General features: G+C 37.0%; 2 protein-coding genes across 2 annotated transcripts in view; one reads left to right on the forward strand and one right to left on the reverse strand.

Annotated features, from left to right (window-relative positions):
* LOC106884281 (eukaryotic translation initiation factor 3 subunit A) overlaps positions 1-18943 on the forward strand; it is a 27616-nt gene extending 8673 nt beyond the window's left edge. Inside the window, exons 4-22 of the mRNA XM_014935577.3 lie at positions 434-597; positions 1519-1577; positions 2323-2672; positions 2782-2953; positions 5229-5420; positions 6307-6423; positions 7692-7877; positions 8637-8774; positions 9423-9632; positions 9854-9958; positions 10261-10374; positions 10550-10672; positions 10982-11135; positions 12706-12862; positions 14957-15133; positions 15681-15950; positions 16044-16600; positions 16711-16833; positions 18232-18943. Of these exons, the coding sequence (XP_014791063.1) occupies positions 434-597; positions 1519-1577; positions 2323-2672; positions 2782-2953; positions 5229-5420; positions 6307-6423; positions 7692-7877; positions 8637-8774; positions 9423-9632; positions 9854-9958; positions 10261-10374; positions 10550-10672; positions 10982-11135; positions 12706-12862; positions 14957-15133; positions 15681-15950; positions 16044-16600; positions 16711-16833; positions 18232-18275 (3412 nt within the window). The 3' untranslated portion in view covers positions 18276-18943. The remainder of the gene's footprint in view (positions 1-433; positions 598-1518; positions 1578-2322; positions 2673-2781; positions 2954-5228; positions 5421-6306; positions 6424-7691; positions 7878-8636; positions 8775-9422; positions 9633-9853; positions 9959-10260; positions 10375-10549; positions 10673-10981; positions 11136-12705; positions 12863-14956; positions 15134-15680; positions 15951-16043; positions 16601-16710; positions 16834-18231) is intronic.
* A 2225-nt stretch (positions 18944-21168) lies between these two features.
* Positions 21169-23564, reverse strand: part of LOC106884283 (ribonuclease P protein subunit p30) — a 33055-nt gene continuing 30659 nt past the window's right edge. Inside the window, exon 11 of the mRNA XM_014935583.3 lies at positions 21169-23412. Within this exon, the coding sequence (XP_014791069.1) occupies positions 23174-23412 (239 nt within the window). The 3' untranslated portion in view covers positions 21169-23173. The remainder of the gene's footprint in view (positions 23413-23564) is intronic.

The raw sequence follows: 23564 nt of genomic DNA on the forward strand, positions 1-23564 counted from the left end.
CATAACTAAAAAATCTGGAAAAGTACTAAGCTTATAATTCTAGAACTAAAATATTAATTTTATTTTTTTCTCTCATCTTATTGGCCTTTTAACTTTTAAAATATTTTATTTCTCAGACACACCTCTGGACAGATGGCTACTCAGTCTGATAATCTTATTCGACTTTGTTAGGCTAGTATTTTATTACATGGTAGCTTGTTATTCGTACTATATTCCTGTAGTACATGGTAGCTTGTTATTCGTACTATAGTACTATATTCCTGTAGTACATGGTAGCTTGTTATTTGTACAATAGTACTATATTCCCAAAATATAGTACTAGGATCAACGGTATTGACTAACCCCCTCCCTCAAAATTGCAGGCTTTTTTGTTTTAAATCAGAAATCGTTGCTGCTGTTTTTGTAATGTAAATTTTCTTTCATTCTTTCAAAGCTTGTTAATGAAAGCTGTGAGTGGTGAAGACACACAGGACCGAACAGACCGTGCCATTCTGACACCATGGGTCAAGTTTTTGTGGGAGTCTTATCGTCAATGTCTGGATCTTTTGAGGAACAATTCTCGTGTTGAAAGACTGTACCATAACATTGCACAGCAAGGTAAGTAATGAAGTGACTACTTGACTGTCCATTACTTAGCAGGATTATAGAATTGGTTGAAACAAACATCTCAATACTGTCATTACCAGAGCTCATAGATGGGGCTTTCATTAGCTGTATTGCAAACTAAAGGAATTTGTTAATTATGCTTTGTTGTATAGAGTTACTATATTTCCGGAAAAAATACACCCTTCATGAGTTTGTTCCAACATAAGTATTTTATGGCTCCTATTTTTTCAACAGTCAAGGAACAAAAATTTAAGTGCATTAGCTCTTAGAGACTGCTTATTTTCCTCACTGTGAATGAAACCAGATCACAAAATTAGGATCTCACATTCATCATCTACTAAAAATATGGAGAATAATGTGTATTAGAGGTGGAAAATATTAGTAAAAGTTCAGTTTTTTTCAATAGAAATGTTATGGGAACCCCTTCTGTTGTCATTTCATCTAGTGAGCTTCTTTTACATGTTTGGTCCCCAAGCTGCACTGTGAGATGAATTTGTGGTGCATAAGAACTAAATATCATTTTGCCTTGGAAATATGTACAACTCCAGCAAATTTTAATTCCCAGTCCATATAATAGTCTAATGAATCCAGTGTGCCAAACTGTCTGTATTCACAATCTATATAACCTTGCTGTTGGAGGAATCTCAGAAATATCCCCACCACCCAATTTTCATTAACAAGGCATAAATATTACAGTGTTTTGTTTTATGGCTCTTTTTAACCTGCTAGTGTATTTAGAATACATAAATAAATACTGGTTAGTTTTAAACGTGGCCAAGTTTATTTGTATGTTGGTGTTAGTATGAAGATATAATAGTTCTTTAGTTCAAAATATATTCTGTAAGGTATGGTCAGTGTGTCAAAAGGTCAATGAACAATGTAGCCTAATCTTGTTTGAAATTTTCTTTCCAGCTTTCCTCTTCTGCATCAATTACAACCGAAAGACAGAGTTCAGGAAACTATGTGACAATGTAAGTTTCTCTTCTGTCTTCCTTTCTTCCTTATATACATGCACACACTGTAAGATATCATTGTATGCAATTCTGTGAGCTAGTCATTTAAGGGTGAGATGCTTGTGACCCATGATCATTGCATAGTTTTGGTGACCTCATGAAACATGGACCTAGCTATTTCTCTCAATATATGGATGCACACACACACACACACACACACACACACACACACACACACGTCATTGTAATGCCCACTTTTCCATGTTTGCATGGATCAAATGAAATTCATTGCGGCAGATTTTCTTCAGCTGGGTCCCTTCCTGTCAGCAAACTATACTTGTTTCTAAGCAAGTAATATTTCCCCATGATCAAAGGTATTTTTGTGGAAATTAGCAAATAAAGGAGACTGCTTGTATGATCATGATGCTCGTTTACAACTATCACACAATGTCAAGACAAGGGGACACTAACACCATCGGATGCATATACATATGTGACGAGCTTTCACTTTCTGGTTAATCTGGTTTGTAATAGAAGACCATGCAGTGGGATTGAACTCAAAACCACATGGGAAACGAATTCTTAATCATGCAGCCATGCTCAGATGTTGATGGCCATAATTTTATTTAGGAAAATACTAAATAAAGAATCTTTGTAAAGACTCAAATCTTAGATGACTTCTTTATTGAGTGACAACTCAGACACGACCACTTTATTCTGAACTTATCTAGCTTAAAATATTTCCATATATTTTTCTTTGTAGCTCCGCACACATTTGATGCAAATCAACAAACAGCAGCACCAGCAAACTGCTATCAACCTGAACAATGTGGAGTCACAAGCAATGCATTTGGAGACACGTCTGGCTCAGCTGGATAGTGCCATCAGCATGGAGCTGTGGCAGGAAGCTTTCAAAGCTGTAGAGGATATTTATAACTTGATCAGTTTATCAAAGAAGCCGCCCAAGCCCGCTCTGATGGCTAACTACTACCAGAAATTAGGACTTGTTTTTTGGAAATCAGGAAATCATCTATTTCATGCCTGCACACTACATCGACTTTTCCATTTGTCCAGAGATCAGAAAAAGAATTTGTCTCAAGAGGAATTACAAAGGTAAAACAACTAAATCTATGTTTCCTGTATGTTTATATAGAATTGATAAATTTTTGTATGTGCCTTTAATTCTGATGTCTTTTCTTCACATTTCCTTCATCTCTTGTAGAATGGCAACTCGTGTATTGTGTGCCAGTTTGGCTATTCCAATTCCTCCGGCTAGAAATGCTATTGGTCAGTTATTGGATATGGATGAGAGTACTTTAGAGAAACAACGTCGTTTAGCCACCTTGCTAATGCTCAACAACCCTCCCAACAGACAGCAACTTATCAAAGATTTGGTATGTTTTTTTGTTCTTATATATTAAGACCAGAGGTTGTCAAAGTAATGATTTGTCTGTTTAAATTCGGACTTCATTGAAAGAAATTCTCTTATAAAAAGGAGAATCTCTTTGACTCAAGCCTGTCCAAGAATGCCCCCCCCCCCCCCAAGTGTTTGGATTTAAATTTAAAACTCTTCTTATGTTATGTAAGAACCTTTTGTTATACTTCAAACTGAATTTCAGTTTTATTCAAATTGTATGACAGTTTTTGTCTTCAAAGTTAATTGAACCAGCAATGATTCATTAGAAACATGGTCATTAAAGGATAAAGAATTTCATGAAATAAATTACCAGTGTTCTATTTGGATCAGTTCAGTTCATTGTGCTCTTTGCTCACCAAGAAGTGGCTTTCGTGTTTAAAGAAAGAAATTATAAATACTTATACGCTCACCCTACAATTGGTACAGTGAAGGTAGTTAAATCTGGAGAGTGTTGGACCTAATGTTATACGGTGTTTTGTTTCCAGCTCTTGATTCTTCATCATCATCATCATCATCATCATCGTTTCTACAGCTGGATGCCCTTCCTAACGCCAACCACTCAGAGAGTGTAGTGGGTGCTTTTACGTGCCACCGGCACGGGGACCAGTCAGGCAGTCCTGGCAACGGCCACGCTCAAAATGGTGTATTTTGTGTGCCACCCGCACAAGAGCCAGTCCAGGGGCACTGGCAACGATCTCGCTCGAAAGTCCTTACACATGCCATGGGCACAAGTGCCAGAAAGGCGACGCTGGGCACAGGTGCCATCACGATTTCGCTTTAATGCATCATTTAATGCCTGAATTCATTTCTGTCAACCTTGTCATGTCCTCTAGTCATAGCCCTTGTTTTACTGCCATATACAACCTGCCTTTCACTCTTAGGTAAAAGCCCTTTGTTATCAACAAAGGTAGTAGCTCTCTGAACTTTGCTCAGTCTGTTCTTATCCTAGCAACTGCACTTTCTCAACTTCTTCCTCTACTGCTAACTTGGTCACCGAGGTAACATAAGCTTTCTACTACTTCTAACGATTCCCCGACATTTGGGGAGGTCTATTCTCTACATTTTTAGTGTTTATTGCACCTGCACATCTGTTACACGCAAAGACTACTTTCTCTGTTAACCTTCTTGTGATACTACTGCACCTCTTATGTGTCCATAACTTTTGTTGGGTGTGCCGTATGGAGTTTCTACCAAAAACCTTTCCTACACATCAAGCAGAGCCATCTCCCTGAAGGAATTTGAGATTTGTTTGTTTTCCTACTCACTAGATGAGATTTTGTGGGGGTCCATGCTAGCTAAAGTAAATCTAAGGCCCTTAGATTCCAGACCTTACTTCCTCACTTGAAATTTTCTCTCTAGTTCAGGTTGTGATTCAGCTATAAGAACAAGGTCATCAGCATAGAGGAGCTCTCAAGGAAAGCCAGTCTTAAATTCCTCTTATGGCCTGGAGGACTATGATAAGCCAGAGGAGAATGAAAACCAATCTTTGGTGAACTCCTACTTGTACACTAAATTCATTGCTATACTCATTGCTGACCTTCATCTTACTGACAACATCCTTGTACATGGCTTGTACTGCTCTCACCAACCACTCATCTATCCCTAGCTTGCACATTGACCACCAGATGAGGGAGCAAGGGACTCTGTCAAAGGCCTTCTCCAGGTCTACAAAAGCCAAGTACAGAGGTTTATTCCTGGCTCAATGCTTCTTATGCAGTTGCCTTACCGGGAAGATAGCATCAGTGGTGCTTCTCCTTGGCACAAAACCAAACTGCATCTCGTTGATTGTAAGTTAAAATTCTGTTCTATCATTTCAGCTTTAATTTCTTGCATGTTGTGGGTTTCCTATAAAACTGAAAAGTTGAAAACGCTTTCTTGCAGCAGCCCACTATCTCAAACTGGGTGTCTCCCTCAAACTCACAATTCATTGTATACCTCCACAAATGCACATTAAAGGTTTAGTGTCAACAAGGGAGGAAAAGAATACTCAATATATAATACGTATTATTTGCATTGAATTTAAGAAAAAATAAATTCAAGTTTCATGCCACTGATCATCAGATGTGTGTATAATTTCTCCCCCATTTGTAGTATATCTAAAACTTTATTTACTGTCTCCTCCCCTTTTTTTTTAAAGATGGTAGGGTGTGATTTCGGGGAAAACAACTGAATTATACTTGGATCCCGTATAGTAATGCTGATTATAAATGAATCAATTTTTTGTATTAATTTGTAATATTTGTCTGGTTCAGGTGAAATACAGTGTTATACAGTACGTTTTCCCCGAGCTACAGAACCTGTATCGATGGCTGGAGATTGACTTCCATCCTTTGAAATTGTCTGATCGTGTGAAACCCTGTATCGAATTCATCAACAACCAGCCTGACTTGAAGCAGTATGTACCAGCTCTGCAAGACATCATCATTACCCGTGTACTTAAACAGGTCAGTTTATATTTACTGATTTCTCTATCTATCTATCTATGTATTGTATCTACTGTATTTTAACATATATAAGGAACCCTCGTGTATAAGGACACCCCTAATTTTAGGGGTTTAAAATTTGGAAAAAATGTTTTGTAAGGGATTATAATGCTATCCATGTATAAGAAACTCCCATATTTTTTAAACCTAATTTTGACAAAAAAGGGTTCCTTATATTAAAATACTGTAATTTAGGTACGACTGTTCTTAAGGCTAGATTTCAGTGTTTATGTGGCATACAGAGTTCATTTGATTGTCTACTTCTTCATGCTAGTGTGGTGGTGATTTTGATACAGGAATTTGTAGCCAAGTGCTCTTCCTGTCTCCTACCCTCATCTGTTTCTCAGTTAAGGGGTTTTATATTCCACGTGAGTATGTATATATATATATATATATATAGAACAGGCTTTTTTTTTCAGTTTCTGTCTTATTAAATTCCTTCATGAGGTTGTAGTAGATATCACTTGGCCAAAGGGATGTCCTGTGGAGCTGAACCTAAAACCATGAACTTCTTAACTACATCCATGCCTGCATCTGTGCACAATATTTGTAAGGAGTTCACTGGTTCAAACCCTGCCATGGCAAAAGTGTTTTACTTATAACACTTGAATTTCAAAGTTTCCTCAATCACCTTAGTGTGATCAAGTCTTTCTTTATTTCATAATGCTTTGGTTTTGATACTTCATAGTATTCTACCATATGTAGAGTATAATGTGGTACCAGGCTGTGCTATGTTATTCCTGCTCTATTATATATCTATATTAATATCCACATGTGTGTGTGTGTGTGTGAGTGTGTATGTATATATGTTGCCATTAATATACTATAATTCTTTCTCTACTTGCAGGTATCTCAAGTCTATCAGACCATAGAATTTAACCGTCTATCTGTTTTGGTACCATTTGCTTCTTCATTCCATTTAGAAAGAGTGATTGTCTCTTCTGCAAAGCATTTAGATCTTCAGGTGAGTTACCATTCTTCTTCAGTACTTGGCATGGTTGTTTGATTCATTAGGAATTTTTTTTATATTACTATTATCAAGTTCTCTTCAGTTGAACATTTTAATTTCTGCTTTAACCATTTTACTTTTCATACTTCTTAAACCACTTTTGGTTAATTATCCAGAGAGGGGTGAACACCACCAGTTTGACTTTACTGTAATAATACATAAACAAAATTTGGGTTGTAATCTAACATGTGTGTGGACATTTATTTGAAGCTGATGAATCAATCCTCATCCAGGTCTTATGTAATTTTCCCAGTGACAAATGTATGATTTGTGTGTAATGGATAGACTACACATAATGATGAAGGAAGTTATCCACCTAGTAGTGAGTACTTGGGCAGCAGGTTAAACAAAGCAAGACTTTTCTCCACCTGATATTATATGCAGATTGTAATCAGAACTAGCATAGATCCTTTGATAAGATACTTCTTGATGATCGAAGAACTAACTGTTCAATTTTAATTATTCTTGTCTGCCTTTGTGTAGCCCTAAACCACTGAACTGCAAACAGGTACAATGACATGTGTTTCCTTGCATCTACCTGTGAAGTTACTATTAAGTAACTATTCATTGCTTTATGTTGTAACTTGGAGTCCTGTTGCTTCAGCAAGATACATATCTCCAAGAGCAAAGAATGTTTCTAATGAATGTTATCTTTAGAGTTTGAGAGGTCCGGCTGTTAATTTCTCAGCTGTACCACTGTATTGTCTGTGGTAAAATACTTGACTCTTATTAGACCAATTCAGCTAGATGAGAATAAATGCTGCTGAATAGTATATAGTTCAAGGCTGTAGGCTGTGGTTGCACTAATATTGGTCTCAAATTTTGGCACAAGGTCAGCAAGTTCATGTAAGTAGATTACACTGACCTCAGTGCTCAACTGATAATTATTTTATTGATCCTGAAAGGATGAAAGGCATGGTTGATTCAGTGGAATTTGAACTCAGAGCAAAGCATTTTACCTGGTGTGTTGATGATTCTACCAGCTTGCCACCTTAATATTGGCTGCACTAATGTTAATGGCTATTTCATTGACTAAGTGTGAATATCTGTGACAGAGATGCCCTATCCAGAGTATGGTTATAAGTTCTCATTTACTTATAGTGATTTTCACTTACTCTGTGGATCTTCATGATCTGCAAAGGAGTCAAACTCAAAAATCGTGTTTTGTGACAAATATTTGTATTGAATTTTTTTTTTTTTTTTTTTTTTTTTTTTTTTCTTAGGTGAGAATTAACCATCGAACCAATTCATTGAGTTTTGGTACTGACTTGGTCCTTGCCCAGAAAGAAGATATCCCTGAAGGCCCCTATATCCAAAGCATGCCAAGTGAACGTATCCGCAATCAACTTTCAATCATGGCTCAAGTTCTACACAAGTCTGTACAACTGGTTCGTCCAAAGGAGACTGAAGTGAGTTATAAATTAGATTCAGACGTTAAAAAAAAAAAATTTGAAAGGTTTAATGTACAAACTCGACGATGTAGTTATTTGTTTTGGAGGAATAACCTGCCTTCAACTGCATTACTACATTTGTTCGGAACTGCAAATGGTCGCAGTGCTTTCGAGCCCCTCTTGATTTGGTATATAATATAAATGCATTTACAATGCTTGTGTTTACTATATACTAAACCAGGTATTGCCACCATTTATTACTTGGTCTACCAACCAGATAATAACTCGTCATTTGGTTCAGCTGATCTATACTGTCCATGTATCTGTTATAATTGCTGTTCACAAATGGGGTGCCCTTTTCATCTACACATGGTTGTGTACTGGTAGATAGAAAATTTATCTGCCTCTTAACTCTGTATGCAGTTGCTAACAGATTTCGTTTCTGCCGTTGGATTATTTCACCTTTTTTTTAAAAATCCAGTGGCAGTTCTTTTCTACAAGCAATTACTGTAGCACACGTATACATTGTCACAGCTTCTAAATCCATCGCAAGTTTGACTGTATACTGTGTATGTATCTAGTGTCCTATAATGCAGTATTCAGCATTTAAATGCTACCTTATGGAATATCTGCCATTTGAACTGAGATTCTTGATAGTTAATAGGTTTATCACCATAGATTAAAGTTTGTTAAAAGTGCTTAATTTGTTTGTTCTCCCCCCCCCCCCCCCCCCCCCTCTGTTGGGCTCATTTTTACCATTGTTACTTCACTTTGTAGACTGACAAGGAAGATCAGAGGAAAGAGATGATTGAAACTTATCGTTTGGCAGCAAAGGAGGAGCATAAAAACATTCTGAAGAGACGACAAATCATTGAGAACCGCAAAGAACAGTTAGAACATCTTAACGATCAGAGGGTGAGTGGATTCTCTGCATTCTTTTCATCCATTTCTATAACAACCGAGATTATTCTGTTAGTCATATATAAGCCATTATATAGAGAGAATGATGTCATAACAGTCATTTGATTATTTGTAGTGTGGTGTCCAGTGAAAGCACCTGTCCAGCAAGAGTTGTACTGTGTATTGTACTTGATAAAGCCAGTTGACTTGTTTTGTTTCTCGTAGTTTGTACAGATATAAGGTAAAAGAAGGCTCTGGAACTGAGCTAAGGGCTAATTCTTAGCCTCAGTTTCATGGTGTGAAGTTGGAGAAAAAATTGATTGAATATAGATAACATTCAACATTCCCAGGTGATTTGGCACCTCCTTCTTACCAATATGTATATTGTGACAATTGCTGCAGATACAGCTATGTGGTTAAGAATTTTATCAATGCCTTGAACATAGAATTTGCTTGGCAAATACTGCCACAACCAGTTGTATATGCTAGAGTTTCTATAAACCAGAATGCTATGTTACAAGCCTTTGCATAGAGGTGTTCTGTCTTCCAGATCTATCCAGTTCATGATCACATGGAAGAATGAAAGACATAACTGGTTGTGGTGTTGATATTGGTAATTCTATTGAAAGATTGTCTTTCATTTATTTATTTGTTTATCTTTAGGAACGAGAGGAACAAGAGCAACAAAAAGAGCAACGTCGCAAGGCGTATGAAGCTGAAATGGCTCGGTTGGAACGAGAGGCTAAGGAGCGTGAAAAACAACGGTTGGAAGAGGAACACAAGGAGATTCAAAGACGACATGCCAAAGAACGCATTGAGCAACTCCGCAAATCGGAGATGGGTGCAAAATTCTTACAAAATATTGATGAAGAAGTAAGTTCTCTCCCCCCCCCTCTTTATCCTATGATAAACATTTCCTGGTGCATTTTTGTACGTTCTGTTCTGCTTTCTACTCTATTCTAACTTAAAATCAGCTATGCATTTCTGACTTCCCCTATTTGCAGTCTAAATTTCTCTTTCCTCACCTCTTCATTTCACCTTTTGCTCTGCTCTTACTTGACTGCCTCTGATTGTCCACTTTTCTGTCTCTTTAGGACTTTGCTGATTTGGATGTTGATGAGATCATGGCACGACAAGTGGAACAGCTCGAGAAAGAGAAAAAAGAGCTACTGGAGAGGTTGAAGGCTCAAGAAAAGAAGGTTTGTTGAATTCTCTCTTCATTCATTACAGTTAAATTTAGTAATTTTGACTGAAGAGATCATTTTAAAAGTTAGCCACATTCTTAACTCCAGTGTTATTAACCTCTTTGCTTTTTGATCATTTAAATGACCAAGGTAATATGTAGAGATTTATGAGGTTTTGATTTCTATTCAACTTACACACACTCACAAAGTTTTTACACATCAAACTTATGTACATTTTCTGTGCTGTAGAATATTACTGTTCCAAGCTGTATGTTTGTATTATAACTGTCGCTGATTGATGATATAAATCATTGCAGGTTGACTATTTTAGCCGAGCTAAGAGACTGGAAGAAATACCTTTACTTGAAGACCAATTCAAGGAGGAGAAAGTACAAAACCAGAAGTTCTGGGAAGAACAGGAGAAGGAAAGGGTAAGCTTCACTCTATTATATAGTAATGCCCTGGCTTGTAGAGCAATCATAAGGTCCTGTTCACAGTTTTGGAGAGAGTATAGACCTATACAGTTATATAAACTTGCATTAACCGTAACATTTTATCACTAGATGTATTACAATAACAAATATTCTTGTTTTATTATTTTGACAGATTGAAGGACTTAGAAAGGAACGAGAAATGGCTTTGGAGACATGGAATCGTCTCAACCGCATGAAAGATGAGAGAGTCAAGTTTGTCAAGATTTTGTCAGAAGCAAGAAAGTCTGACTTTAATGTGAGTAGATGTGTCAAAATTTACCTGCCTGTTGTTGCTTTCACGCTTTTGGTGTTCAGCAGGTTAGCTGTATATGAGTGATAGGGTGAGCAATTTGCAATAGTAGGTTTGAATTATATTGGTTGTCAGGAGCAACAGAAGTAAACCTACCTCCAGTATAGTGATTGATGATATATAAAGAACTTGGTAGCTCATGGGTTTTTGCTTATGTAATATATTTAAATCGTTGGATATGCTGGTAAATTAATTTAATATAGTATTGATACTGAGAGTAAAATTCTCGCGTTTTTGTCTGTTTCACCACAACAGGACAGATTGAAGAAATTTGAAGTACACATGCAAGATGAAGCCAAGAATCGGCTCAAGAAACGCAAGGAAAAACGTAAAAAAGAACGCCGAGAGAAGTTCTATCGCGAGAAGGAGGAGGCAGAAATACGGTTGAAGGAAGAGACGGAGAGAAAAGGTAAAAAAATTTTTATGTCTTTCTCTGGTGGTTGTTTTGACATTTTTATGTATTGACTTCCATATCAACTTAGTTGTTCTTCTTTCTCATTGTACTTACAAGGTGATCTTAACACTCTCACTTGATCTGGTAGAACTACCAGCCAAATCTTTCTCAGTCATACCCTATTTTTTCAGAAAAGGAGGATAAATTGAATGATGTTAGGACGGGATAGTTACAGCATTGAATGAATGCCTTTGATTCTAGGTCTGAACCTAAAACAAAACAATTGTTTAATTCTATGTCAATTATAATCAAATACATTCCAAGCATGAATCTCTCCCTCCCTTTCTGTTTTGAAGGAATATTAACATAAACAAGTACATGTTACCTCACTAGCTCAGCTTGGCAATTACAACAGTGTGTGTGGTGTGTATATTTGATATATGGCTGTCAGTTGACTATTAAAGAGCTTGGTTGTGGCTATATGAGAGGAGTTGATTAGGAAATGTGTGTGCATATGGCACTTTGTAGGGTTTTTTTTTTAAAAATCAGAACTTAAAATTTATTTGAGTTTTTCTGTGACACGATGAGCTCAGATGGGTCATCTTGTGTTTCAATAGTATTAGGATGAGGTCTTGCTGTGGATGGAGCATCATCATCATCATCGTTTAACGTCCGCTTTCCATGCTAGCATGGGTTGGACGATTTGACTGAGGACTGGTGAACCAGATGGCCACACCAGGCTCCAATCTGATTTGGCAGAGTTTCTACAGCTGGATGCCCTTCCTAATGCCAACCACTCTGAGAGTGTAGTAGGTGCTTTTACGTGACACCGGCGAGTTATCATATTACTCCCTTTGTGTGTGTGTGTGCAATTGGGACTACATTGTCCAGTATGGAATTTTTAAGATGGTTGCTCATGTTTGGGGTAGATTTTGACTTATTTTTCTTGCAGATTGATCCTTTAGTTAGTATTCAGATTACTCTGTTGAATGTAATACTTATTCACATCGTTTTGAATTAATCATGCATTGTCATGTGGCTATGTAATTCAAATATAGTCAGTTTAAGTGCTAAAGGGTTGATCTCATTGCCTGTTGTAGATCTGGTGGTAATGGAATTATCATTCAATATTGGTTTTCTGTGCTGTCATGGGCTGGATGGTTTGTTGGTCTGGCAAGCCACATGGCTACATTGGGCTCCAGGGTCAGCTTTGTCATGGTTCTAAAGCTACAGCTACATACCCTTCCTAATATAATACCAATCACTTCATAGTGTGTATTAGGTGCTTTTTTTTTTTTTTTTTTTTTTTTTTTTTTGGTGTGCTTCTGGCACTAACGAGGTTGCCAAGTAACTTGCAAGACTGAAAAAGAGTGTTGGGGAAGTATTTGGAAAGGAAGTAGCTTTATTTCATGTGCTGAGAGACTAAAGTATTGGTAGTGGGACAAGCGTGGGTGTCTTGTTATAGAAGAGATACATGTAAGTGGGGGTTGCAGGAAAGAAGATACAGATTGTTGTGGTTGGGGTGCCAAAGCATTCTCTCGAGGTACAAGATGAGTTATTGATATGGAGAAGTGTTTTGTTTCAGAAATAGAAGAAAGAGAAGAAGCTGAACGAGTTGAACGTGAGAGACGTGAACAAGAGGCACGAGAAAGAACAGCGAAGCTGCAAGAGCAGTTTGCTAAACAGAAGGCTCGTGAGAAAGAGATTGAAGAGAAAGAAGCGCGAAGAAGAGAAGAGCAGCTGTAAGTAGACTTTATTTTATAAATAGGGATAAAAGCAGGTGGTGGTGGTGATGGTCCCTATCTTATCACCCTTTTCTTAATGGACTCTTCCAAATATCTACGCTTGTGAAGTAGTTGTATACTGTCAATTTAATGTGACAGTCCCATGAAGGAAATAATACTACTGTTGTTTAGACCTAGGAAGCTGCACCGTTTCCTGTCAGCCTTGACACATTTCCTGTGTCCTTATGTTTACAAGGGGAAGACAAGCACCTCCACCCAGCTAAGTCTGCATCCAGAGACATGCTTCTGAGTCTTTGCTCGTCATCAGTCTGGAGTAGCATGACCTGCTAGTCGAAGATGCCTGTCAATCTCTTGTAATCATATAATAATTCTAGTGAAATGCATACACTGATTTCAAATTTAGAAATAATACATTTCTAAATCTCTCAGAGATTTATGCAGTAGTTTATGTCCCCCCCCCCCCCTGTAAACATAAAGACACAGGGAATGTGTCATGGCCGACAGGAAGCAGTGCAGCTTCCTAGGTCTAAATAACAGTAGTATTATTCTCTTCATGGGACTGTCACATGAAGTTGACAGCATACAACTACTTCAACGTATCACTACTGCATAAATCTTTCTGAGAGATTTAGAAATATGTTATTTCTAAATCTTCGCTTGTATTTGGTATGGTTCAAATTTTAAGGTTTTTCCCTTACACCCTTTTCCTGAAATAAGTACCAGCCAGATACTGGGTTGGTTCAATCAACTATTTGTTCTTTATGAACCTAAGAACTTGTAAATTGTTTTCATTTCCTTTCTTAAATCTCTGGCCATATGTCATCTTAGAAATTTTCATTTTTTATGAATTGTCTATTTGGGTTAATAATGCATTCTCATATTCTAGATTGAGTTATCTTTATAAATTGTGAAGTGATTTCTGGAAACTGCTGGGTCATTGTTGGTGTTTTAGATGTCTTCTGGTGATTCCAGCTTCGTTTCCAACATTAAAATGTGAGGACTTTTCAGATGTGACCTATGAACCTGGTCATCTTCTTCATTCCACCTCATACAGAAATAAAATGGGACAATAACAAGACTGTTATTCCTTATTAACCAATATACTTTGGAGATAATATTACTAAGTGTTTAAGAAAGTCTTGGCACTGTGTAACCGATTCTGAGAATACGCAACTAACTAAACCTTTCACACCTAAACTTGCACTGACTGCATGAATGCCGATCTTGGTAAGATTCTTTAGTGGGTGTTATGTCAATGGTGTCTTCCTTAATATCTCAAAGACCGTCCCACAATTCATGTGCGGTCATGTATTCCACCTCCATTAAACGTACAGAACACTACAAATGTTAGGCTTCACTACTATTGTTCTAGTGATCTCATGACTTCAACACAGCAAAGACTGACCCTCCTCTAGAAAATACTTGAGCTCCCAACAACTGCTAGCTGGCTACAAGACTGAAGTGAAGCCCACTATGAAACACTGCTTCCACATGTGGTACAGTACTACTGTTATATGTGTAACAAGTATCTTAGTCTGCATCCACAAGAAGCTTGTCCACCAGCAAACTCCAACCTCTGGTCAACAGATGTGCTGCCTCTTCTACTACTGCTACAGTTTCTTGGTGCAAATTGATCTTGTGCATCTGATTTCCTAGTGTTCTCTCTCACCCATATCTGAATGCTAAAGTGACTGTTTCCTTCAAGAACAGACTTTCAATGTATTCAATTAATTTACAGAACTAGTAGCAAAATATAAAAGAAGTGGTGAAGAAGCTGTAGTTAACATGCTGTGAATTTTATTTAGGTGGTTTTGAAATGTAACCTAACAAGGTTCATACTTGAAGAAGATCTGTACCAAAATGCCTTTGCAGAGCCCCCCATGATTGGTTAGTACATGTAATAAAGATTTCAGAGAGTTTTTTTAACTTTCAGTTTTAAGCAGCTAGTATATATTGAAAGAATTACATTGTAGTAATGATAGTTATTTGATACACACAGTTATATTCCCTTCTCTATTCAATTATATATATATATATATATATATTTATTTTAGTATATCTCTTTCTTAATGATCAAACTGTGTTTTACAGTAGAGAGAAGCGTGAAGCAGAAACCGCATCACACTCCTGGAGAGATGCCAGTCCTAAGGTGGAGAAGGTTTCTGATATAGCTAAAGAGAAGATACCATGGAAACCGATATCCAGAGAAGGTGGTTGGCGTGAACGCACTCTGCAGAGGGAAGACAGCTGGCGCAAGCCTGATTCTAGGTGAGTATCCATTTGTCACTAGGCAACTTTTGATGGCTGGTGGTGTTGTTTGTATTTTATTAAGTTTTTAAATTCAAGTATATTGGTGTTTCTCAGAAACCTCTTTTCACTCTTACACTATTTCACCTATTCCTAGTTCCACTAGTGTTCGAAATAAATCAAGGGCAGTCACTGTAACCCTGGTGACTTAACTCATTATTATTTACACTGACCATATCTGGCCAAAATATTTTGCCAGCTCTATGTTCAAACTTGCAAGATCCAACCTCTCACACTCTACAATGTCATTCTAAAAAACAAACAATCACATCATCAAAATTTTGATGCTATAAGACAATTCATAATTAATTCAAAGCAGTGTGAAGAAATAAGCATTGCATTTGACAGAGTAATTTGAATGCTAAAGGGTTAAATAAAATGCAGGTACCTTCCAGTTTGCCAATCACTTTGCTTTGTTGATTATCTGCTCTGGTTGTCTCTGTTAATTAACCTACAGTTGTTGTGTAATTTGTTGATTTATTTATATATTCATTTTCCTCCCTCTCAGCAAAGAAGCTGAAGATATACAATGGAAACATGGCAAGAGTGATCGCATTCCTGCACGGGATGTGAGATATGAAGACCCTCCTGATGAACCGGATAAGGACGATGATAACTGGCGCAGCCCTGCTGATATGCCACTTAAAGATACTCCACTAAGAGAAAGCTCTGGAAGGATAACTCCGGCCAAATATCCCCAAGCACAAGAATCAATGACATCCAGAGACAGCTGGCGAGACAAGGGTTTAAGTGATGTGGATAGAGGGGACAGAGACAGGTAAGTTTTCATCTTGGAGTTTACTGTTTTTAAAAAGAATTTTTCGCCAGTTTATAGTTTGGTTTAATATTGGTTTGTTTTTATACATTTTAGATTCCGTGATGACAGATGGGGACGAAGGGAAGAGCGTCGTGGTGGTGATGATGATGAGTGGAGAAAATCAAGAGGTTCTGGCAGAGATGACGTGTGGAGAGGTCGTGATAGGGATGATACCAGTAGCAGTAGCTGGAGAGACAGGGGTGGGGCTCGAGAAGAGGGCAGTAGCTGGCGGGATAAAGGCTCTTCTATGGACGACCGCTGGCGCAGTACACGAGATGAACGAGGTCCACCAAGAGATCCAATGTGGATGCGTGACAGAAAACCACCCTCTTCACGAGATGATGACTGGAAAGACAGAGGAATAGGTGAAAGAGGTGGCTTGAGAGACAGAGATGGACCTCGTGACAGAGACGGACCTCGCGATAGAGATATGCTCCGTGATAGGGATGGGCCTCGTGACAGAGATGATAACTGGGCCAGTGACCGGCCTATGCCAAGAAACACAGATGATTTCCGGGAAAAATCTGGAAAGTCCTTGGGTAGCTGGCGAGGTGGTGACCGTCGAGAGGAAAGAGGGCCTCCAGGCCGTGATTCAGATTGGAGCAGGCGAGGTGAGTAGACATATTTAATTTAAAGCTTTTATTTTCAGTGTCTGATATTCCACTTCATAGTCAAAGTCTGTTATGTGATACTGATATCCCAGATCTTTTATTTTTTACAGGAACTGATCGTGGTCCCCCTGGCTTTAACAGTTCTCGTCAAGATGGATCTTCACCACGGAATTGGCGATCAGGTGGTGGTCCCAGTGGCGGTGGTGGTAGCAGCAGTGGTGGTGGTGGAGGAAGTATGTAAATTGTATATACTTTACAACTTATTTTGATTGCTTGATAGTGTGTTAGAATCAGTTTCATTACATCACGGTTATCATTTCTCTCTAGTTGTTGATGGTGAGAACAGTGTGAGAAAATGTTTATGTAAATCTAATATACATTTCATCAGATCAGTATGTGGTTGGCTAATTTCGTATTGTATGTTATATGCTACTTCATTATCAATGTCCAAGTTCCCTAACTTTTACAATATTCACCAGTCAAATAGTTATTTATTTCCTGGTTATCTTTGATCCAGCTTGCTTATGATCAAATTTAGTTAATAAGAATTGTGTCTTTTATTCTACTGTCTTTCCCTTTTTTTAAAAAAACTTGATGCGGTGTAATTTTGAAAGGTATTTGGCTATTTTTAGTAGGTTGAATTAATACTTATAGAAACTTGGCAGTTGGCACAGGATGTCATAGCTGTGGTGTAAATTAGATAATTTAGGTAACTAACATTCAAGTTATCTAATGACAACAGATGCTGCTCTGACCTCATGGGTCAAATCAGAGCAAGGCTTGAAAATGAGGAAGATGCTTTAATGGAATATTCTGAGCAACCAAATTCACTTCCGTTGTGCAAATGTTTGCCTGTATACAATTGTGAATGCTGGTATATAAAAGTTTATTTTGCAGAAGTCTTTAGATGAGTGCTACACTAGAGTGTTACATACAATACTTAACCCTTTTGATGCCAAACTGTCTGAGACTGTATTTGGCTCTAAGATACAAGTTTACTGTTTTGAAGTGATGTAAATTAAAAACTTCCTTCAACATTTCATGCTAATTTATGTTCCAAACAACTTAATGACAGTTGTTTTACAAAATTCTTAATTATTTTCAAAATTATGTGAATCAAAGGCTGTGTATTTCAACAAAAATTTAGTAGTAAAAGGGTTGACATTAAACAAGAATATGTACATAAGCACTAAGTATCTGTTATAGGTGACACCAGGGTTGAATGAGAGAACAGTAGTGAGTATGAAAGACAGGCTGGAGTCACTGAGAGCTCCCAAGCTAGCAAGATGTAAGAGGGACTAACTAACCTGGCTTGAGGTACCATTGTAGTATTTGTCTGAGGATACTGCAGTTTGTTTTGACTGTTATAACCTTGATTTCATCATCATCATCATTGATTAACATCTACTTTCCATGCTGGCACAGAACTGGCCAGACTCCAATTTGTCTGTTGTGGCATGGTTTCTATGGCTGGATTCCCTTCCTAACAGTTTATTTAGAGACTTTTTTTTCAATTATGTAAGACTAACATTTATAGCGGGTGGTAAGAAAGTAATTAATTAATTACCAACAACAGTATATTACGAGTACAATTCAAAGTTTTTTATTGATTTGTTTCTTTTTATTTTTAGCCCGCGGAGAGGACGATGATGGCTGGACTACAGTTCGATACTAGTGTTTGCTGCCAGCACTGATATTAGCTCATTAATGATATAACAAATAGGGATTTATCATCCCCAACACCGCTGCCATATTATTATTATTACTACTACAGCCCTTTAACAGAAGGTAGCCTGTGGACAAGAGTCGGATGCACATAAAACCAAAACTGAATCTTATAATTATTACAACTACTGCTACAATTTTTTTTTTTTTTCTTTTTAACTTCTAATTTACAAGTTTTAATTTCAGAATTTTTCTCCCCAACTTCCTGTATAAGGAGGTAAAACATCAAGGACAATGCCCAGTCTATTTGACGGTCACTTTGGCCTGTCAACAACCTGCTGTATACCTTCTCTACCTCCTCCTATCAGCTGAATATTAACCCTGCTTCTCTCAGATTGCCAGGTTTCCCAAATACAATAAATATAATAATAAATAAATAAATTCATTTTTTTTTTTTTTAAATATATTTAAATATATCGTTCGATTGTGCTAATTACCAAATGACAAGACTTTTCTGGTTATAACATATATATACATGCGCACACAAACACGTAAACATGTATCACAGGCGCACACATACGTATATTTGGGGCTCTTGTATTTTCTGTTACCCTTTGATTTTAAATGTGTTTAAATGTATAAACAATTCAATAAAACTGAAACTTTGGAAAAATTTAATTTATTTTATGAGAGTGATTCTAAAAGTGAATGCTTTATGCATCTCTTTATTACATTTCACTCAATTTGACATGACAGTAATTGAAACAAATTGTAACCAAACTCTTCATGTACTATTTTATATTTGATGATTATCAAAATTTAGCTTTTTGAAGTTCCTTAGCATCCTTGCTTGTCAACATATCTCTTAATCGTTATTTAGTAGCTCCCCTACACATACAAGTAGTTCATATTTGAAACAACAGGTGATACAGATGTACTGGGAGGAACTGGGGTATGAGCCATTTTGATATTGCTGATTTGGCACTCTGTTTATGCATGAATGAATGAAGAGGAAAGGTGTTTGTCAGTCAGGTTCAGATAACAAAATGTAATGTCAATTTATTTGTATGTATTTGGTTCCAAAACGTCAGCGTTCAAACAGCAACACCTGAACATCTCATTCCAAAGAAACGAGTGTTACACAGCACTGTCACCTCCAGCAATTCCAGTGTTGTACATAATTATCACCTCCAGCAATTTCAGTAAATTTAGGCACTCAATTTACACCAGTACACTAGCTGACTTCAGAAGTTCATCAACACCTCACCCTATCATATTTCTATCCACTCTTACATCACTTTACAGGTCCCAGCTGTTATTGTCATGGTCGTTCCACACCAGCATTCACTAAGAATGATATCTGCTTGGCTGTGCAGCTTCTGAAATCCAGCCTGATCTATTCCTTTCTGTGTTCTCTCAACTACGACCTTACTCATTACAGGGTGTAGTGTTATTTCTTCAAGTGACTCCCTTTGGCAATTTGGTGTTAATCCCTTTTTTTTCACTTGTCTGGTATTCACATGCCTAAGGAGAATACTTAACATCAATTGGCTGCAAAGGGTCCAAAATGACACAATTGAGATGACAAAGGGCATGAATAGAATAAATGATGAAATCAGATGCTGGAACTGGATTGGACATGTTCTCAGACAAGATTGAAGAAGTGATTGTATAGTGGTGCTAAAATGACAGCCTGAGAGTAAGAGATTAGCAGGGTGCCCTAAAACCACATGGTGAAGGACCATTGACAAAGAAGGGTGGAGAAGCTAGATTTGATAACATAACAGCTGGTTAGAATGATCACGTTGTAGCCTTATGTGCCCCAGGGCACATAAAGAACTGACCAACCAGCATTCACACCAGCTCCAAAATTCTACTCATAAGTACATTCATTCATTTGAAATTAACTTGTAATATTTTCATCCCTCCTGTATTGTATTGAGCTCAATGTGGCATTTACTTAGTTTCAGTGGGTGAACTGCTATTGGTAACACGTATGTTGTTTTACTTTGGTAGGAGAAACTCTTGATTGTTAGATTCAGAGTAATTCTGAACAAGATTGTTGGCCTTAGTTTCAAAAATCCATTTTCCATCTGCTTTTATCTTTGTTGTCCCTTTCCCTGTGTTCAGCTTGGCTGTTCAAAAATGGTTGATACAGAGCCATGACTATTTCCTAAATTCCATTGATGTTCTTAAACAGCTTGAACTTGTCACTGGTGAAACACCAACTATAATCATTATTCCTTTCAACATCTCACTCATAGCTTAGGTACCCAATAAATTTAATACATTATATGTATGTGTCAACAACAATGACAAGATGTCTCCATGAATGGACCAGCAAAATCTACTTGAGCTCTTCACCATTGCTGAACTATAGTCTTTTTTACAATTTGTCTTGTCGTATTCAATACAGATAATGCTTTCCAAAGATTTACACAAAGACTAATACCATTCTGGAGAAAAATATTTACAAGATTTTTTTCTTCTTGGGTTAATGAAGTTGGTACAAATAATAGACCATTTCATTGAGAAGTCTATCTCTAATTTTACTTTCCATTTTGCAGAGAGAATGAGTGTTTCAGTAAATAGATGCTCATGTCTTCAAATTCATGACTGTTACATTCTTGGCAATATCTATTTGTTTTAAGATACCCTTTAATGCATGAGGGTTTTCAGTGAACTCTTTTACTATAGTGAAAGCCTTGTGGGACATCACTTAAGTTAGTAAATTGTGTGTGTGTATATATGTCCACAGGGGCTTATAAGCATTTTATATCTACCAAATTCCACTCAACATTTGATCAACTCTGCCTGTTTCAAACTAATGCTACAAACATTTCTTAAATTAAGGATAAGACTTGAAGGGAGAATGCAATTAATTGAATATCAACAACAGAACATATTCTGATAATTTTTATTGATCATGAATGGATGAAATGGAACAAAAAAAGTCATAACAAAACATTGTTCATAGATTTATCACATGGGATTCTTTTTGGTGAGGTTATAGAATTCATGGTTTACCAAAACTATCGGGAGCATAAGCAAAATATATTGACTAAACCTTGGGAATTGAAACCATATTTGCAGGCTCTGTTCAAAGGAAATTTAGTTGTCTTACAATACACAACTCAGGATCCTAAAATGTAACCCACCAGGTATTTTGTTGTCGGGACATTTTTACTTGATTTGAAGGTTTTTTGATATGCTAAATCCAAAAATGGAATCCATTTTTTAACATCATGTCTAGATTTCAAGATAGCCAAACCCTGCAATCATTAGTGAGTGATATGCATGAACTTCGATTTTTCTCCTTGAGCAATAAAACTGGATACACCAAAAATCCATGGATGTTGTGTATATGGGACAGCAGAGCCAGAAAAAAAAAAAAACGTTGGGTGATCAAAGAATGGTCACAATGAACCATAATTCCAGGGTCTTTTAATGTGGTTGAACAGCCTCTAGTGCAACTGGGGAAAAAAATCATCCTGTCTCCACTCCATATCAAACTTGGCATTATGAAGCAGCTTGTTAAAGCTCTGGATAAAAATGAACCATGCTGTCACTCAATCAGCAACACATTTCCTGGTTTGAGTAGTGAACAGATAAAAGCTGGAGTATTTTACGGGCCTCAAATCAGAAAACTGATAAAAGATAGTAACTTTGTAAATTCAATGAATTGCATAGAAGCATGGAATTCATTTGTAATAATTGTCAACATGCTGGAGAACTTTCAAAAGTTGGGAGTGAATATGAGCGTACTCTCTACAGTTGCCTTGTTACAAGTAGGGTGAGCATTTCCATTAGGACATAAAATCTACAAAAGGGTATCAAGGCAGATGGGGCTTGCATATAATGGCTGGAACTTGGCTCATGAACTTCCTGAGGTTCATCACTCGAAAAGTTTCATTCAAATACAAATTCTTGTGGAATTAGGCAATAACAATGATGTAATTTGTTTATTAGTCTTTCAGTAGAATTTTAAGAAAACATTCTGGTTGTGAAGAAAAACCAATTTCTCTGTGTATTATGCCTGGTTCCTTATATGCTGTTTTATCGGAAAAAAAACCCACGAAATTCTATGGATCCAATATCTTAAAATGTTGACATGGTAATAAATGGATATCATTTTCAGATTGTGTGTCAAAAAATCTTCTTGGCCTGTGTAATTATTGGATGATGCACCACATTTAAATCATGATGACATTCTGTTGTTTGTGCTACTCCATTGACTTCAGTAAAGATTTTTTCACATTGGTAATTAAAAGGCCACAAATTGAGAAGACAGGGAAAAAGGCACAAACTGCATGACATCATAATTATTGGATTAAATCCCAAATGAAAAGAAAACGTTTAGCTGATTCAATCAATTTCAATATATTACTGGCCCTTGTTTTATTTAAATCTCTTGAAGGAATGATGGACAATGACAACCCTCAAGAGGATTTTAGAGTCAAGCTGTGCATAGGAACAAAGCTAAAGTTTCTTTCATCTTTGTGTTCTAAGCAGCCTCCCACTGCAATCCGTAGAAAGTGGAATGAAACCATAAAGATTTTGAATTTTGTGTTCTAAAACTAAATTAAGGAAGGGTTGGGGGAAAAGAGTACAAATTGTAGAGTACATTGGATAGAATGAACTTCATTGCATTCCAGGTACCTTTTCTACTGATTCCTTCCTTCCTTTCTTCCCCTACTCTCTGGAAGGATGAAAGACAAAGTGATTTCAGGGAGAGATTTGAATTTGGATCATGAAAGGATATAACAAAATACTTGGAGGCACTTTTACCATTTTTATATTCCAATACAAAAGCCCTACAAAAAATGTTGAGAAGAGGTGGATCCAAATGTAAGACAGAAGTCTATATACAGATAGAAAATGGAGGGGGGGGGGGCTCCCTGTGAAATATCACATTTTTCTCTTTTTCCGTTTGGGTGAACAAACATCTTTAGGAGCAGGCTTTATGTTACCCTCATCATCACTATCATCATCGTCGTCATTGCTGTTATCGGAAGAGGGACTGTCTTCAGCAGAGTTACCTTCATCTAGCAGATCTGTATCTGTGGCCTTTGCAAGCCAAGCATTTTTTTTTTCCATGTCAACCAGCTTCATCACACTAACCATGGAACGACCAGCTTTCCTGGCAGCTATGTAAGGGTTGAGAAGTAGGATAAAACAATAAATAAGAGAAGAAGAAAAAAAAAAAAAAAATTTAAACAATACAATTCTAACCCTAACCCTATGTTTCTGAGAAGAGGAATTTACATATTAATATTAATCCTTTAACATTCAGATTTCT

The sequence above is a fragment of the Octopus bimaculoides genome, chromosome 14 (assembly GCF_046866305.1).
Source record: "Octopus bimaculoides isolate indiv1 chromosome 14, ASM4686630v1, whole genome shotgun sequence".
Classification (NCBI taxonomy): Eukaryota; Metazoa; Mollusca; class Cephalopoda; order Octopoda; family Octopodidae; genus Octopus; species Octopus bimaculoides.